This window comes from Dromiciops gliroides, chromosome 3 (genome assembly GCF_019393635.1).
Source record: "Dromiciops gliroides isolate mDroGli1 chromosome 3, mDroGli1.pri, whole genome shotgun sequence".
NCBI lineage: Eukaryota > Metazoa > Chordata > Mammalia > Microbiotheria > Microbiotheriidae > Dromiciops > Dromiciops gliroides.
The window spans coordinates 454,838,758-454,856,122 of NC_057863.1; the positions used below are offsets into that span (position 1 = coordinate 454,838,758).

Consider the following 17,365-nt stretch of genomic DNA (forward strand, 5'->3'; position numbering starts at 1 on the left):
TAATCCTGGTTCTTCAAGTTATGATCTTAGCATCCATTCAGATGTCCATGTCATGCCCTTAGCCATCAGAAAATCTCTGGTGATCTTCATTCCTTATCCCCAGATAAATAAGGAATGGTTAGAAATCCTCAGCAACTTATGACTAACGACACCATCCTTCTAAGCTGTTAATGACTACATTAATTAGTTCATCTCAGATGTCTAGTAACATCAGTTTCTCTTTTTAAATTATTTTCTGTTTTTATTTTTAATTGCTCCATTTCGTATTTCTCACTTTGTGTACTACTCCTGATATATTTTTTGGAAGTAAGCAGGGTATTAAAATTCTAATAAATAGAAGATAATATAAGTTGAAGTTTTCCTTTTCAGCTGGCTGAAGGTCCCCCCCTTTTTGGTGGATTCCTCTTCAAGTATCCTGGGAAGTTATGGTTACACTTACAGTTTCTATAAAGGCTTTTCAGAAACTTGCTTCCAAAACAAGCTGAGGTGCAGAAAGAGATGTTCAAAGATCTCTCTAGGAGTTATATCAAAAATCTACTCATGGAATAATTGACACTCCACACCCCACTACTTCTCCCACCTCTTGAAGTAGGAGGTGGAGGTGGGGAACTAGGGGAAATGACATGCTTTCAAAACTGAAGTGCTTAAGTTTAGTCACTTGGCATTGATTGGAGAAGATCAAAGGTCGAATAGTATGAATCACTAACAGACTTCCATAATCAGCTGTTTTGATTGAATGGTTCTCCATATGATGGTCCAGTGGTATATATACATGATGGAAACTTGAATTTTTGGTATTCGCTTCAGCGTCACATTTAGTTCAGAGACACAAAAAATAGAATTTGGCTTTCTGTGCCAGCACACTGTAAGGTATAAAGCAGAGAAAGTCTATCTTCGTACATAAAGAAACCAGTCCTTCCTCTTTCATACTGAAATAACTACCAGAAAAGTAAAACAAGAAGTAGAAGAGATAAAGAAAATGACTTAAAACCTATTTTAGTTAGAAATAATCTTGTACCTCACCAGATACATTTTATCTTTTTTGTACATACTTTAAAAACACTCTAGTCTAAATTTCCATTTGAAATTTCAGAGCAAAGGAAATTAATTTGTTTAGGGGCCAGTGTTACTAAAAATACTCCTGTAAATAAATTAAGAGACAGACCAAAGGCAAGATGATACAGCAGATAAATAATAGATTATTCTTTCTCTAGGTCTCTGTTCTTCACTTGGTTCCATAATTCTAGGATGGCAACATAATTACAAAAATGTTATTAAATCAGAATTTTAAAATCGAGTTGTGGCCAACTGAATATCTGAAATAGCTTCAGGAAATTTCAAGGGAAAGGAAAACATTTTGGAGGAAAAACTCAGAACATAAGTCATAAACAAAACAGATATCTCAACTTGGATGCCAAAGAATGAAGTAATAAAAATATAGCCTTAGAAATCCTAAGAGGCATTTTAATATTATCAGGCACTATATGTTCTATTGATACAATAGAAACAACTTCATTATTTAAATGTTTTTCAAACTAATTTTACAGGGTATTTTTATAAAATACTAGAACCAAACTTAATTAGTTTCTGTCTCCATTTTATTATAGCCTGTTTTCTTTCAGGCCTTGGTTATGGCTTATAACATACATACAAATATACTTGTATATACACACACATCAGATGCTGGTATTTTTTCATAGCCTTTCATTATTCATTCATTTTCTTTTTTCATTTAGAGTTTTGGTACCAGATGATCTTGCCTCCCCATTTTGATAAATCCAAGAAATACCCTCTTCTAATAGAAGTGTAAGTATGAATCAAAAGGATTAAAAAGGACTTGGGTGTTAGTAGTCATGCATTATTTAATGATTCTTTCCTGGAATAGTCTTCTGAAGGATCTAATAACATTTTCTTCCTATGCTTTCAGAAGCGTTTGGTTGCAATTCCATAATTTTTCTCCATCTACTTTGGAATCATCAATCAGTAGGAAGGCTTTTCTGCTATTCGTGCTATCATTCTTCAGAGGCACTAATCTAGGCCTATTTTCTCATATCTTTTCCCTTAAGTAATCTGATTTTGTATCTGCATCAGAGAGGAAGTGGACATGTTTTGCATTGGTTACCATAACCTTTCTTTACCTCATCCTGAGGTTGCTAGCAATGCAATTTTCAGTTTTCCTATACTTCTAATTTTAGTAGAGAATTTTAAAGAACAATCGGTATTGATTAGGGCTTGTATTCTTCACTGTCCCTTTCTTTTGTATTATTAGAACATCTCTCATTGATTACCTTTGGATTCTTCTTTCTTCTGTGGTTCTGTTCTCTTAATTTCTGAAGAATATGACTTCCCCTTTATTGAAGGAGATAAGATGAGGTATGAGAATATTATTCATAATTTAGAGAAATCTTTTCCTAAGAAATAGGAATATAGAGATAGGTCACAGTGTGGACAATTCAGCAGCCGAACCTATTAAAAATAATTCAGTTTTGTAAGTGCTTTTAAAAAAATCATAGTGATAACTATATTCAATTTTTATTTTAATATTTGGATTAATCTAATCCATATTTATTCGTTCTACTCCTTCCCTATATTACATTCCTATTACTGTTAATACTTTCCTTATAAGTTTAGAGCTAGAAGAAGTAGTGTTCTGATAAATGTTTAAACCACCTGGGATGGGGAATATATATATATATATATATATATATATATATATATATATATATATATATATATATATGACACACAAGTTTAATTTTAATTATTAACATTTTCTGTATCTTCTTCTTATGTCTAGATAGTAAACAAACAGTAATTCAAGCCCTGATTTGTTGCATCTGTAAATATTTGCATTGAAAATTTCCATTTAGCTCATAGGTTTATCTGACCTGGTTTAGGTATACCTGTTTGGAGGGAAACTTAAAGTTTATCAGTTCAAGACCCTTGTTTTCTTTTCTTTATTTTTTTGGGGAGGGTGGTGGAGGGAAATCAAGGCAGTCCAATCCATTTACTTATTTAATTAGTTTTTTGTTTTTTCAGTGAGGCAATTGGGGTTAAGTGACTTGCCCAGGGTCACACAGCTAGTAAGTGTTAAGTGTCTGAGGCTGGATTTGAACTCAGGTACTCCTGACTCCATCCACTGCGCCATCTAGCTGCCCCCTATTTAATTAGTTTTAATGAACATTTTTATTTAAAGTTTTGAGTTTCAAATTCTACCCCTCCTTACCTCCCTCCTGTCCCCCCCTCCCTGAATCAGATATAGGTTATACATGTGCAATTATGTAAAACATTACCATATTAGTCATTTTGTCGAAGAAAACTTGGATAAAAGAAAAAAAATAAAAGAAAGAAAGTGAAAAATAGCACTCTTCAGTCTCTGTTCAATCAATTTCATTTCTTTGGAGGTGGACAGTGTGCTTCATCATTAGTCCTTTGGGATTGTCTTGGATCCTTGTATTGCTCAGAACAGTTAAATCATCTACAGTTCTTCACTGAACAATATTGCTATCACTGTACAACATTGCCCTGGTTCTGCTCACTTGTGGGGACCAATTTTTAATTGGGGAGTGTTAGCTAAGCGGCTCGCCACAATATTGGGGCAAGGAAGGAGATCAGCAGCCTCCCTCAAAACAGAGCAGGATTTATTTAACAAGAACGAACTTAAAAAAACACAAACGGGATCAGTAGGATCAAGAGAAGGGAAATAAAATGGGGAAAGGGAAATAATACCACCTGAACAACACAACCACCCAGGAATCAGCTGAGAACACAAAGCAGCGTCCTGTTGCCTTCTAGCTTCAAGCTAGAATGGTGGAAAAAATCCCTTCTTCCCAGCAGACACCAGGCTGACCACCCCCAGCCCCCAGACAATTGGCTGGCTGCTCTGACAGTCACATGACTACCCTCACTAGGCTTTCAATCATTATAATTTTGCCAGGCCCATGTAGGCATCCACAAGTGGTGATGACATGAGGTGCCAGCGCCATGGCAATGGCTACAACCAGTGGGTGGAGCACTGTGCCATTTGCGGAGCCCCAGAGGCCAGTGCACGCACCAAGGTTTTTTTTTTTTTAATTCTAGCCAAAAGATGGGGTCATAAAAACCTCAAATAACAATTAATTCTTTACACACTTCACTATACATTAGTTCAGATAAGTCTTTCTAGAGGCCTTTCTGAATTTGTCCTGTTTGTCATTTCTCATAGCACAATAATATTCCATTACAATCATATGCCACAGCTTGTTTAGCCATTCCCCAATTGATGGTCATTCCTTCGATTTCCAATTCTTAGCCACCATAAAAAGAACTGTTATAAATATTTTTGTACAAATAGGTCTTGTATCTCTTTTTTGGGGATGTCTTTGGGATATAAACCTAGCAGTGGTATTGCTGGAGTAAAGGGTATGCACAATTTTATAGCCCTTTGGGCATAGTTCCAAATTACTCTCCAGAATGATTGGATCAGTTCACAATTCCACCAACAGTGTATTAGCATCCCAGTTTTCCCAACATTTTCGTTTTTTGTTAATATTAGCCATACTGATAGATGTGAAGTGATACCTCAGAATTGTTTTAATTTGCATTTTTCTGATCAATAGTGATTTAGAGCATTTTTTCATAAGACTGTGTAAATAGCTTTGATTTCTTTGTCTGAAAACTGCCTGTTCATATCCTTTGACCATTTATCAATTGGGGAATGACTTGTATTTTTATACATTTGATTCAGAGTATTTAAGAACTGAAGCTTCTTTCAGTGACACATGTTGTTAAAATTTCCCAGTTTTCTGCTTTCCTTATAATTTTGGTTACATTGGTTTTGTGCAAAACCCCTTTAATTTTATATAATCAAAATTATCTATTTTACATTTTGTAATGCTCTCTATATCTTCTATGGTTTTAAATTCTTCCCCTGTCCATAAATTTGACAGATAAACCATTCCATATTCTCTCAATTTGCCCATAAGACCCTCATTTTATAAATGAGCCAAATGAGAACCAAAGAGGTCAAGATTTAAGGTCATAGATCTAGTAGTTAGTAGGACCAGGATAGAAACCCAGGTCTTCAGACTATAGATACAGTGCACTTTTTATCTAGGACATTCTGGATTGTAAGGTACAAACATCAGTATTGCCTACAAAGACCTGTTTTCGTATTTGTGTTCTGATGAAGCACGAATCATGGGTGCAAGAATAGCAATCAATATATACCAGTTATAGAAACACATAGATAAGTTATCAAATAAGAATGAAATTAGTGTCATAAATCTAGAGCTAGAAGGAGTCTTAAAGATCATCAAGTCTAAATCCATCATTTTATAGATGAGGAAACTGAGGCCCACAGAGCCACCTATCCAGTCACTAACTCTTGCCATTTTGCATCATTTCTTAAGTCTCTACTCCCAGTTACTGCCCATACCAACTTTCCAATCTTAATAGTATTTTTTTTCTAGTTCCATGTAAAGATAACTTTCAACATTTGTTTTTATAAGATTTTGAGTTTCAAATTTTTCTCCCTCTCTTCCTTCCCTTCCCCTTCCCCAGGACAGAAAGCAATCTGATATAGGTTATATATCCCTCACCAACTTTCACCTGGGTGATGGCAACACTCTTTTAATTGGTCTCTTTGCCTTAGATCTCTCCCCATTCCAGTCTGTCCTGCACACCGCTCCCAAGTAATTTTCCTTAAGTGGAGATAGAACCATGGGACTCCCCTAACCCAGTCAACTCTAGTGGCTTCCCATTGCCTCTAGAACAAAATATAAATTCTTCTGTTTATCTTTCTTTTTTTTTTTTTTAGTGAGGCAATTGGGGGTTAAGTGACTTGCCCAGGGTCACACAGCTAGTAAGTGTTAAGTGTCTGAGGCCAGATTTGAACTCAGGTACTCCTGACTCCAGGGCTGGTGCTCTATCCACTGCGCCACCTACCTGCCCCCTGTTTATCTTTTAAAACACTATACAACCTGGCTCCAACTCATATTTCCAGCAGTTCAATATTACTCCCCTTTTCTCACTCTTCGATTCAACCAAATTAACCTTCTCTCTTTACCTCACACATGACACATCCATCACTGTGTTTTTGCATAGGTCATCCTCCATCCTTGGAATGTACACCCTCTTTTCCTGTGCCCCAGGGGATAAACACTTTCTTTAAGATTCAGCACAAGCACCATTTAAAAAAATGAAATATTGTTTTCAATTAGCAAGAATTCATTTTTTTTTCTCTCCCAGTATTCCACTTGTGGGTTGTGGGTGTATGTGTGTGTGTATGTGGGAAGAACAAACAAAAATAAGGACCCTTTTACTAATTAAACATGATCAAATGAAATAAATTCCCACATTGGTCATATTATATCTAAAATTTTTGTCTCCTTTTACACATTAGTCCATCACTTTCTGCTCACTTCAATCTGCATCAGTTCATATAAATCTTCCCAGCTTTCTCTCAAATTATGCCTTCATCCTTACAACACAGTAGTATTCTATTACATTCATAGATTGTAATTTGTTCTATCATCCCCCATTTGTTGGGCTTAGTTTTCAGTTCTTTGCCACTACAAAAAAATGCAGCTATAAATATTTATACACCTATAGGAACTACTTTCTTTGAATTCTTTGGAAGTAGACCTAATAACAAGATCACTGGATTAAATGGCATGCACAGCTAGTAACTTTGGGGCATATTTCCAAATTGCTTTCCAGAGTGATTAGACTGCCACAACCATGCACCAATGTGCCTTTTTTCTTCAACCCCTCCAGCGTTTGTAATTTTTCTTTATTTCCAACTTTGCCAATCTGCCAATGGATATGAGATAGAACCCCAGAATTGCTTTAATTTGCATTTAAGTGCTAGTGTTTGGTATCATTTTTTTTCCCATGGGGCTGTAGGTATCTTCAATTTCTCTCTTTGAGAATTCCCTGTTAATATCATTTGACCATTTATCAGCTGGTAAATGACTCTATCCTTATATGTAACTTTGAATCATTTCCTTAGGTATCTTAGAAATGAAACTCTTATCAGAAAAACTTGCTGTAAAGGTTTTCTTTCTCTCCAGATAAGTTTCCCTTCTAATTTTAGCTGTGTTGGATTTGTTCGTGTAAAAATAAGGCACTATATTCTGCATGGAGCTTTTTCTGATCCTCCAAGTGTTAATGTCCTCCTCCCAAACTACCTTGTATTTAGCTACTTCATAAACACTTTTTTTTATTTGCTTTACATCTATCCTGCATATATTTATATATGTGCCTGTTGACTCTCACATTAGATTGTAAGCATCTTGTACGTAGGGATTTCTTTATTCTCTCTACTCGAATCCTGAGCATCCAGTACAGTGACTAATGTGCAGTGGTTTGATTAATGCTGATCGATTGATTGTCCCTGAGATAGCAAATGACAGAATGGAAATTTTAATTCAGGTTCCATGTTTGGAAGTTCAGCACTGTTTACTGCACTCTATCCATCTCCATTGTTGTTCTTGTGTGTGTGTGTGTGTGTGTGTGTGTGTGTGTGTGAGATGCAATTGGGGTTAAGTGACTTGCCCAGGGTCACCCAGCTAGTAAGTGTCAAGTGTCTGAGGCCAGATTTGAACTCAGGTCCTCATGACTCCAGGGCCGGTGCTCTATCCACTGCGCCACCTAGCTGCCCCAACCCATTGTTATTCTTTTAGAACTTAGACATATGGGCCAATTCTGACTCTTACAGTTGCACTGGTGGCAAGCTTTCTTGGGGAGCTCTGAGCCTTGAAGAATGGGGGCTTTTTACTCAAATTACATAGTCTCAAAAATGAACCAATCAGCTTCTTTTCATCAATATTTCAAGGACCATGTCTTTGGTGTGGACACTCTATCCATCAACTCAGTTCATAGTACTTTGTCCTTTATCCAGAGCTTAGTATAGTTCCTCACATATAGTAGTGCTTGATAAAATTTATTTATTGATTAATTATCAAATTGTCTTCCCAAGTTCCCGTGGATATTACCTGGAAGATGTCCTTCTGCCATGAACCTAATCTGAACTTGGCTGGGCTAGTTTCTGAATAATGGACAGCTCATCTTCAAATTCATACTTCAGAACATGTATGCCAGTGGACAGTATGGCCTTTTAGAACCCAGCTAGCATCTCCTCCAGCCACTGTTAGGCATTAGGATAAGACTCTGTTGTTGTTTAGTTATGGAGTCATGTCTGACTTTTTGTGATCCCATTTGGGGTTTTCTTGGCAAAGATACTTGAGTGGTTTGCCATTTGCTTCTCCAACTCATTTTGCAGATAAGAAAATTGAGGCAAACAGCGTAAAACGACTTGCCCAGGGTCACACAGCTTGGAAGTGTCTGAGGCAAAATTTGAACTCTGGTCTTCCTGACTCTAGGCAGGCCCTGTGTCTTAACCAGCTACCATGATAAGACTTCAGCAAAAGATCTTTTCAAGTCATCCCAGAAAAAAAAAAAAAACAACTTTCAGTTTCTAGCACATGCTAAGCTTTACTGTGTACCTATAATTCACATGCTTGCTTTTTCTTTTCTTTTTTTTTGTTTTTGTTTTTTGTGGGGCAATGGGGGTTAAGTGATTTGCCCAGGGTCACACAGCTAGTAAGTGTCAAGTGTCTGAGGCTGGATTTGAACTCAGGTTCTCCTGAATCCAGGATTGGTGCTTTATGCACTACACCACCTAGCTGCCCCCTCCCCCCTCCCACATAATCATATGCTCTCTTAACACAGAAAGTAGGGGAAGAAAATCTGATATTCACTGATTCTGAAAAATGATATTGACCTATCACAGAAAGGAAGTTGTTTAACATTTAGGGCAAGCTATTTAAAAACCTTTTTTAAAAATTTTATTAGTGACTTTTAAAAAAAGTTTTCCAGAAGTCACATATTTCAAATATAGAAGAAGCAAGAGTACAAAAGAAGGAATAAGATAAGCTCATGGGTGACAGCATGGAATGGTAGTGTATATTACTAGACTGTGGGCCTTGGAACTGGGAAGATGTAACTATAGGCAAGTCACTTGATCTCACAAAGTTTGTTTCCTCCTTAAAAAATTTGATTAATAATTCCTGTGATATGTGCCTCACATATTTCATTTTGCAGCCTTTCACATGCTGTCCAAGTATCAGCTGTTCTTGTTAAGGAGAAACTGAGGATAACAGTGCAGAAGGAGTTAGTTAGGAGATATGCAGGAAGGAGCGCCCAAGCTGGGGGTGGAGCGGTGTGGTGGGGGTGGGGTGCTGCTAATGAATCTGAGGACTGGCAACTTGAATCAGCAAGATCCATCCTATGTTAATGAATAGGAAGGGGTATAAAGGAGAAATTACTTGGGAAAGAGAATTCTGACAGCTTATGTGTAGGCTAAATGAGAATAGGGAGATAAGGATGAGATACAGGGAAATTTAGGGGTATTAAGTAAACTCAATTTCAATGCCCCCATTTTCCAACCAAATTTATCACTTCACTATGTTGATTTTTCTAAAGAGTCTCATTATTCTTCAACATTGCTATGGAATATAGCTCTCCACTCATAGCCAGAGGGAGAGGGGTATTGCCTAGTGGAGAGAGTGCTGAATTTGGAGACAGGAAGACCTAGATTCAAGTGTGATCTTTGATGCATTCTATCTATGTGACCTTGGGCAAGTCAGTCACTTAACCCCTTGGTATTCAATGCAACTCTTTAAGACTAAAAATTGTTGAACTACATTGGTAGAGGGAGTATCTTTAAGATTTTCCTGTATTAGTGAAATGTTGGATTTATTCACCCATTCCTCCTTTCATCATCATTGGTTAAATATTTTTAATATAAAATGTTGACCTATGGAATTTGTGTTTGCCTCCATTGGAATCATTCAGAAGTAAAAAATCATAAACATCTTTGTGGCAAAGATGCAGTCATTATGGTCATGTTGCCAAGATACCTTGGATCCAATTTGGACTTCTTAGTGTGATGCATTGAAATTCATTTACATGGTTAAGAAAGCCCAGATTTCTTTTCCATGGGGGGAGATAACAGCAAGAATACCTAATTAGATGCACAGTTGCAGAGGCTAATATTTCGCAATCTTTCACAGATATGCAGGACCCTGTAGTCAAAAAGTTGACACTATCTTCAGACTCAGCTGGTCTACTTACCTGGCCAGCACGGAGAAGATTATAGTTGCCAGCTTTGATGGCAGAGGAAGTGGCTATCAGGGAGATAAGATCATGCACGCAATTAACCGAAGATTGGGAACATTAGAAGTTGAAGATCAAATCGAGGCAGCCAGGTGTGTATATCTGGGACATTTAAAAGGTCAGGTTATTTTAGAAAATCCATACATATAAGTATAAAGCATAAAGAAGTTGAAATATCTGTAGTATACATAGACAACCCTTCATCATTAATACATGTCATTGCTGTAATAGAATGTTTAAATATATTTTTTAAAATAGCATACACCTATCGGCTTCAAAAAGCACTTATAAACTTTCTATATATACTCTATGAGCTTTGAAGGTAAACCAGACAATAGTGAGGGAATGAAAATTTCTTCACTTTATTTATTTATTCCAGCAACCTACAGTTTATAACAGTCCACTTAGAAAGGCAGCACAAATATTATCTCCATTTTACTGAGACTTAGGACATATTATTTGGACAACATAACATGGCTAGTAAGTGGCAAAGCCAGAACTTTAGCTTAGATATTTTGATTCTTAACCCAAGGCTTTTCATTTACATATTTGGGGTATTGGGATTAGTAAAAAGGTAGATGTACAAACTAGAAGTTAGTTAATCTATTCATTGTGCTTAGTATTGGCCAGCTCATTACACTAGAGTCATAATCATGTTCTTAGGGGTAGATAATCATTGGCTCCTCCCGTTTCCCACTTAGCTTCTCCTCAGGGGAAGGATCAATAGTAATGGTCCCTCAAATTGTGCTAGACCTGTCTCACTCTATGTAAATGCCTTTTGACTAGAAATACTGCCTCTAAGTCGAGGCTATGTGGTTAAAGCTAAATGTTGCATAGATGACACCAGTTCAAGAAGATGATTAAAGTGTTGGGAAATAATACCTACGGGGTAAGGCAAGTAAAACTGTATAGCTTAAGATAGACAGTGCAACTCTGAACAAGAAGTCTTCCCTTTGACCAGCAAAGAGTCACAAGATAAGATCAGATGAGGGATGGGCAGTTGTTCTGCATGTTCTGCAATTTTTTTTTTTTTTTTGGTGAGGCAATTGGGGTTAAGTGACTTGCCCAGGGTCACACAGCTAAGTGTTAAGTGTCTGAGGCCGGATTTGAACTCAGGTACTACTGACTCCAGGGCCAGTGCTCTATCCACTGTGCCACCTAGCTGCCCCTGCAATTTTTTTTAACAGCATAATTATGTAGCATCATTTACACTGAGTTTAAAGGTGTTTTTAAACAGTAAACAAAGAATGGCTTTTGAATTTTCCTTTAAGTCGCAGCTAAAATCCTACCTTCTACAGGAAGCCTTTCCCAATCCCTCTTAATGCTAGTGTCTTTTCCTTGATGATTATCTCCACTTTATTCAGTATATAGTCTGTTTGTGCATAGTGGTTTCCATATTGTATTCCTCATTAGACTGGTAGCTCCTTTAGGGCAGGTATTGTCTGAGAATTTTAAGAAAATCTCTTACAAAAAAGATAATAGTGAATTGTTCTTAATATTCACTAAGAACTTATCCTGTATATGGAAAATATACTTACATACTTTAAATATTTATTATGTATTATACAATACAGAAAAAGTATGGACAAAATGTAAATAGGATAAAGACTGCTTATCTCTTAAACTTTTCAAACTCCATTTACCCAAGCCTTAGAAATACATATTACAGGAGGAGAAGGAAAAACTCATTGTGAAATATAAACAGTGTGAAAACAAAAGAAAAATAAAAAGTTATTTTTTAAAAATATCCTCAATTGAAAAATAAAATCACCAGAATGCGTCATTCTTTTTTTTTTTTTTGGTGAGGCAATTGGGGTTAAGTGACTTGCCCAGGGTCACACAGCTGGCAACTGTCAAATGTGTGAGGTTGGATCTGAGCTCAGGTCCTCCTGAATCCAGGGCCAGTGCTCTATCCACTGCGCCACCTAGCTGCCCCCATCATTCTTGATTTAAAAAAAACAAAAACAAAAACAAAAAACCTTTTATTTTCAATTAACACTCATTTATTTTCTCCTTGCCCTCTTCATGTCCCTTCCACTGGAAAAAAAGAAAAGAAAAAGACAAATATAACAGTGAAAACAAGCAAAACAAATGCCCACATATCCCAAAATGTATGTTTTATTCTTTTGGAGTAATCCATAAGTTTGTGCCCCCCCCCCCCCGCCCCAATAAGGCACAGATGTAACCAACCCTTTTTTTTTTTTTTTTTTTGGTGAGGCAATTGGGGTTAAGTGACTTGCCCAGGGTCACACAGCTAGTAAGTGTCTGAGGCCGGATTTGAACTCAGGTACTCCTGAATCCAGGCCCGGTGCTTATCCACTGGGCCATCTAGCTGCCCCAACCAACCCTTTTTTAAGGTAATGGAAATATCTTAAGATTAAAGAGTAAAATAAAATCAAAACATCACAAGAATCTCCCTCAAAAGAGCTCGTTATCATCCTCCTCAGATGCTAAGCTCTCACATTCCTGACTGGATCCATTTTCCCAGGCAGAGATTTAATAAAACATATAGCTGGGGCAGCTAGGTGGCACAGTGGATAAAGCACTGGCCCTGGATTCAGGACGACCTGAGTTTAGATCTGGCCTCAGACACTTGACACTTGCCAGCTGTGTGACCCTGGGCAAGTCACTTAACCCCCATTGCCTGGCAAAAAAGCAAAACAAACAAACAAAAAAACCATATAGCCTACAGTCTTCTTTTGGATGGCGCTGAACTAATCAACACCCAGCACCTGAGAAAACTACTTAAGTGAATGGTATTTCAGTTCTTAAGTAGGAAGCCCAGTAATACATTTTTTTTTTTTAAATTTAAAGGCTTCCCACTGACTAGATCCCCAGATGTTCTCTCTGGCCTTTGGATTGCTGCATTGCAGGGGCAGTCACTCTCAAACTCACAAACATCTGGATAGATTTAAATTCAATTATGTAAAGAAAAGTGCATCTGGGCTGCAAATTTTTATATAAAGCTGTGAAAAAAACTGCCAGGATTTGTTTTCTGTGAATCATACACACACACCCGCACACATACAAATTTAAGCTAAGAACATTCCATAGAATCCAACAAAAGGTAAAACATTTGATTTTGGCTTCTTAGAATCAAAGTCTTTAAAAGTTAAAAAGAGGAAATTAATCTCAGGTAGTTAGTTGATTCCCATTGCTTTTTGCATAGACTTGAGATTCTCATTTAAAAAAAATCACAGGTAAATAAAGAGAAATAAAAGTGTTATGTGCTATTTAAAGTTGGGTTACATTTCTGGGCAGGGGACTGAACTCATTCCAATGAACTCTTCATGTTTTAGACAATTTTCAAAAATGGGCTTTGTGGATGAAAACCGAATCGCAATTTGGGGCTGGGTGAGTAGGTGTTTGCTTGGTGAATCGATATTTGTGTCATTTATTGTATGTCACTCAGAACAAAAGTCTTATCCTTTCATGATCAAACAATGAGAATAAAAAATGATATAAGAAAGGTATGACTAGTTTTTCCTCTGTGATATGTAGTTTCTTTACAGGACCATTCATTGTCATTTTAAATATAAACAGGTCCAGAATAAAAAATATTGGGTTGAAATTTCTATTTTTCATCAGAATCTTAGCTAAAATAGCAAAGATGAGTTAATTTCTCTGTCCCTGACTCGTTTCCTCATTTTTAAAAGTCAGGGGTTGAACTCAAATCTTTGAGATGCCATCTCATGTTCTATGACTTAGGATAAAATATATTAATTCCTATTCTGCTTAGGAAGACACATGAACTCTTTTAGACTATTGGAAGACTATTTTGATCACCCCATTGGCAGTACAATAATTGGTGCCTAGAATTTGAAGCAGTTAGATAATGAATAAAGTTGGACTTTGGGTCAAGAAGACCTGAGTTCAAATGTTGCCTTAGATACTATCTAGCTGGGTGATTTAATATCTCAGCTTCCATTTCATTATCTGTCAGATGAAGTGTTGCTGTCAGGATCAAATGAAATAATATATGTAAGGTACTTTAAAAATCTTAAATAGCTCCGTAAATGCTAGCAATTATTACTATCTAAACTCAGAAAATTTTAAATTTAAATTAACTTTTACCTTATAGCATGGATATAATATGTTCTATCTAAGGACAATAGTTCACCTCACCATTGTGAGGAAGATTTCAGATTAAATGTCCCTGGATTCTGTTTTGCGGGGCAATGGGGGTTAAATGACTTGCCCAGGGTCACACAGCTAGTAAGTGTCAAGTGTCTGAGGCCAGATTTGAACTCAGGTACTCCTGAATCCAGGGCCGGTGCTTTATCCATTGTGCCACCTAGCCGCCCCCTGGATTCTGAATATAAGGTTCCTCAACTGAGCTGAATATAGTCAAGAGAACAAGAAGGAGGAAGAAGAGGAGAGAGACATTGCAAGACAGAGACAGAAAGACATTGCCAAGAAGAAAGAGAATATCCTTCCTATTTTAATGGGACATATCCATTAAGCAGTTATTCTGGATCTCTTTTGTGTATTGGCATTACACTTTCATCAGGGTCTGGTTAAGGGCATATTTCCCATCCATTTTCCTTACATGTACCAAGAGAAGATACCAAGTAGGGTCATAAAAGAAATAGCCTTGAAATTCTGTCCAATTAAGGGGGATGCAAGACCTGACTTCCAAGCTTCCTGTTTCTAATGACTCACAGTATAGAAAGATGCAAAAAATGTAGCAAACAGAGTTGTTTGGGGTAGATGTCTTTATTTTCACTCCATTATTTAAAAAAATGGGTCTATCCATTCTTCAGTCCTATGGTGGATATGTCTCCTCGATGGTCCTAGGATCAGGCAGTGGTGTCTTCAAGTGTGGAATAGCTGTGGCACCTGTTTCACGATGGGACTATTATGGTAAGTAATTTATTTTTATTTTAGTTTTGTGAAATTCTAGGGGGTCTAATACATTGTATCACATGTTTTCTATATATTTTGCCTCAACTTTTATTATAATTATTATTATTTTTTGGGGGGTGGGGCAATGAGGGTTTAAGTGACTTGCCCAAGGTCACACAGCTAGTGAGTGTCAAGTGTCTGAAGCCGGCTTTGAACTCAGGTCCTCCTGAATCCAGGGCTGATGCTTTATCCACTGTGCCACCTAGCTGCCCTCAACTTTTTTTGATCAGTTTCTAAAGTATCCCAATTGCCATCTCTCTGTAGGCAGATATTTGTAATTTCTCCAATTTTAAGGTTTAGACTTCACAAATCACTATTCACTAATTAGTGTCCAGTGGCAAGCTGGTTTCTCTTCCTTCAGACACAGAGCAAGATCTGGGCAAATTTAGAGAATCCAACCCAATTGTTCACATGGATGATTTATGCCCGACCTGTGGTAGAGCATTCCAAGCTCTTGTTGGTCTGATCAGCCATAGTGTAACTTGACTCTAACATAGTGATGTCATTTTGGTCCTCTTGTGGAATGAAGGACAACAACCACCTAGCCCACCTATAATTAGGGGCTCGAGCTTCAAAGGGGGGAAACTGCATTCCAATGCTTCTCTGGAAAGTTTAAATTTCTTCCCACTACTTATGAAAAGTTATATGTGTCATAGTGGAGAAAGAACTGCCCTAAGACCCACCTCCAACATGTGACCCTGGTCAGTCAATCTCTCAGTATCCTAAGCATCTTTTGAAGACTTGAGGTTGCAGAGAAAGTTCCAAGTCCTATATGCTAATGAAATCATAGGCCTAGTTCCCATCCCTGCTTAGAAGTTGTTAATTTCCATAGTTCCCCCTTCTCAGGATAGAAGAATAATTGGGAAGTAGAGGTTAGAGGGGAACAAAGGTACTTTTCCTAGTCCTCATTTGCTGTTGTCTCGATGCCTGAATATAGTATAATAACAGATTAATTAATGTGAATATGGTAACTAAATATTTCATAGCCTAATCCTACATTTCACAAAAATACATGGTGTCTCAATGCCTAAATATAGTATAACAGATTAATTAATGTGAGTATAGTCACTAATAGCCTAATCCTACATGTCACAAAAATACAATCAGATTTGCAGTTCAAATAATGCAGAATCCAATTTTTTTTTCCTGCCAAGCCAATTTTAGAGAACATTATCAGATTCCTGGCCACTCCAGATGAACTTATTTTCCAAAGGACTATTTTTCTTTCCATGTGCTAACCTTTGTATTGGTCTTCTTTCTTTTTGGTTTTTTTGTTGTTTGGTTGGTTTTTAAGATCACTGGTGGCCTAAAATAAAATGTAAGCAATTGCTTTAGTTACTTTGGCATTAAAATATGTTTCAATGGACTTTTTTATTTTTAGCATCACTATTACTAATCATTTTCTCCCCCCCCATCCAAATAATTTTCCCCCCTAAAAAAAGTAGGGGTAGGGGGGAGAACCTTGCACCAAATAAGTATAGTCAAGCAAATTAAATACATATAGAGACCATGTTCAAAAATAGTTTTCTCTTTTTTGTATGTTGAATCAGTGTGTTTTCTCTGAGCAGGAATGTTTCATCCTAGGTCCTCTGCAAGGCGCTGCATTGCTCAGAGCTTTTAAATATTTTCTTTATAGTGCTCTTCTTCCTGTATAACTTGTCTTGGTTCTATTCACTCTACTACACATCAGTTCATACTACTCAGGATTCTCTGAAATCACTTTTTATAGCCCAGTGATATTTCATTTTGTAGATATATAAAAATGTATCAGTTATGTATAATACCGACATAAGTTGCTCAATTGGTGGGCCTCCCTTAAGGTTTGACTTTTTTTGACCTTTTTTGTTTTTTGGCCTTTTAATAATTGCTTAATTTCTACCCTCCCCTCTCAATGGACAAAAGGTAGAATAAATCAGAATTTTGTTAAAGAATTTTTAGAACAACTTAAGAGACAGTCTTTTTAAAACTCTATTTATTCTTTTAAACTATAATAAATCAGCCTTAGTGGTTTTATAAAAGCAATGTATGACCTCAATTTAAAAATGAACTTATTAAAATGTATTAAGGGCACCTAGTTGGCACAGTGGATAAAGCACTGGTCCTGGATTCAGGAGGAACTGAGTTCAAATCTGGCCTCAGACACTTGACAATTACTAGCTGTATGACCCTGGGCAAGTCACTTAACCCTCATTACTCTGCCCCCAAAAATGTATTGAACAACTACAATGACAACTTTTTTTTAATCTTAAAAAATAAATTATGATTTTTTTTTTTTTTGCGGGGCAATGGGGGTTAAGTGACT

The 17,365-nt window shown here is 36.8% G+C and overlaps 1 protein-coding gene across 1 annotated transcript in view; it reads left to right on the top strand.

Annotated features, from left to right (window-relative positions):
- The window catches only part of DPP4 (dipeptidyl peptidase 4), a 119,169-nt gene that overhangs the window by 84,434 nt on the left and 17,370 nt on the right, over positions 1 to 17,365 (top strand). Inside the window, 4 exon segments of the mRNA XM_043991255.1 lie at positions 1,737 to 1,806; positions 10,056 to 10,250; positions 13,458 to 13,512; positions 14,922 to 15,021. Coding sequence (XP_043847190.1) covers positions 1,737 to 1,806; positions 10,056 to 10,250; positions 13,458 to 13,512; positions 14,922 to 15,021 — 420 coding nt within the window.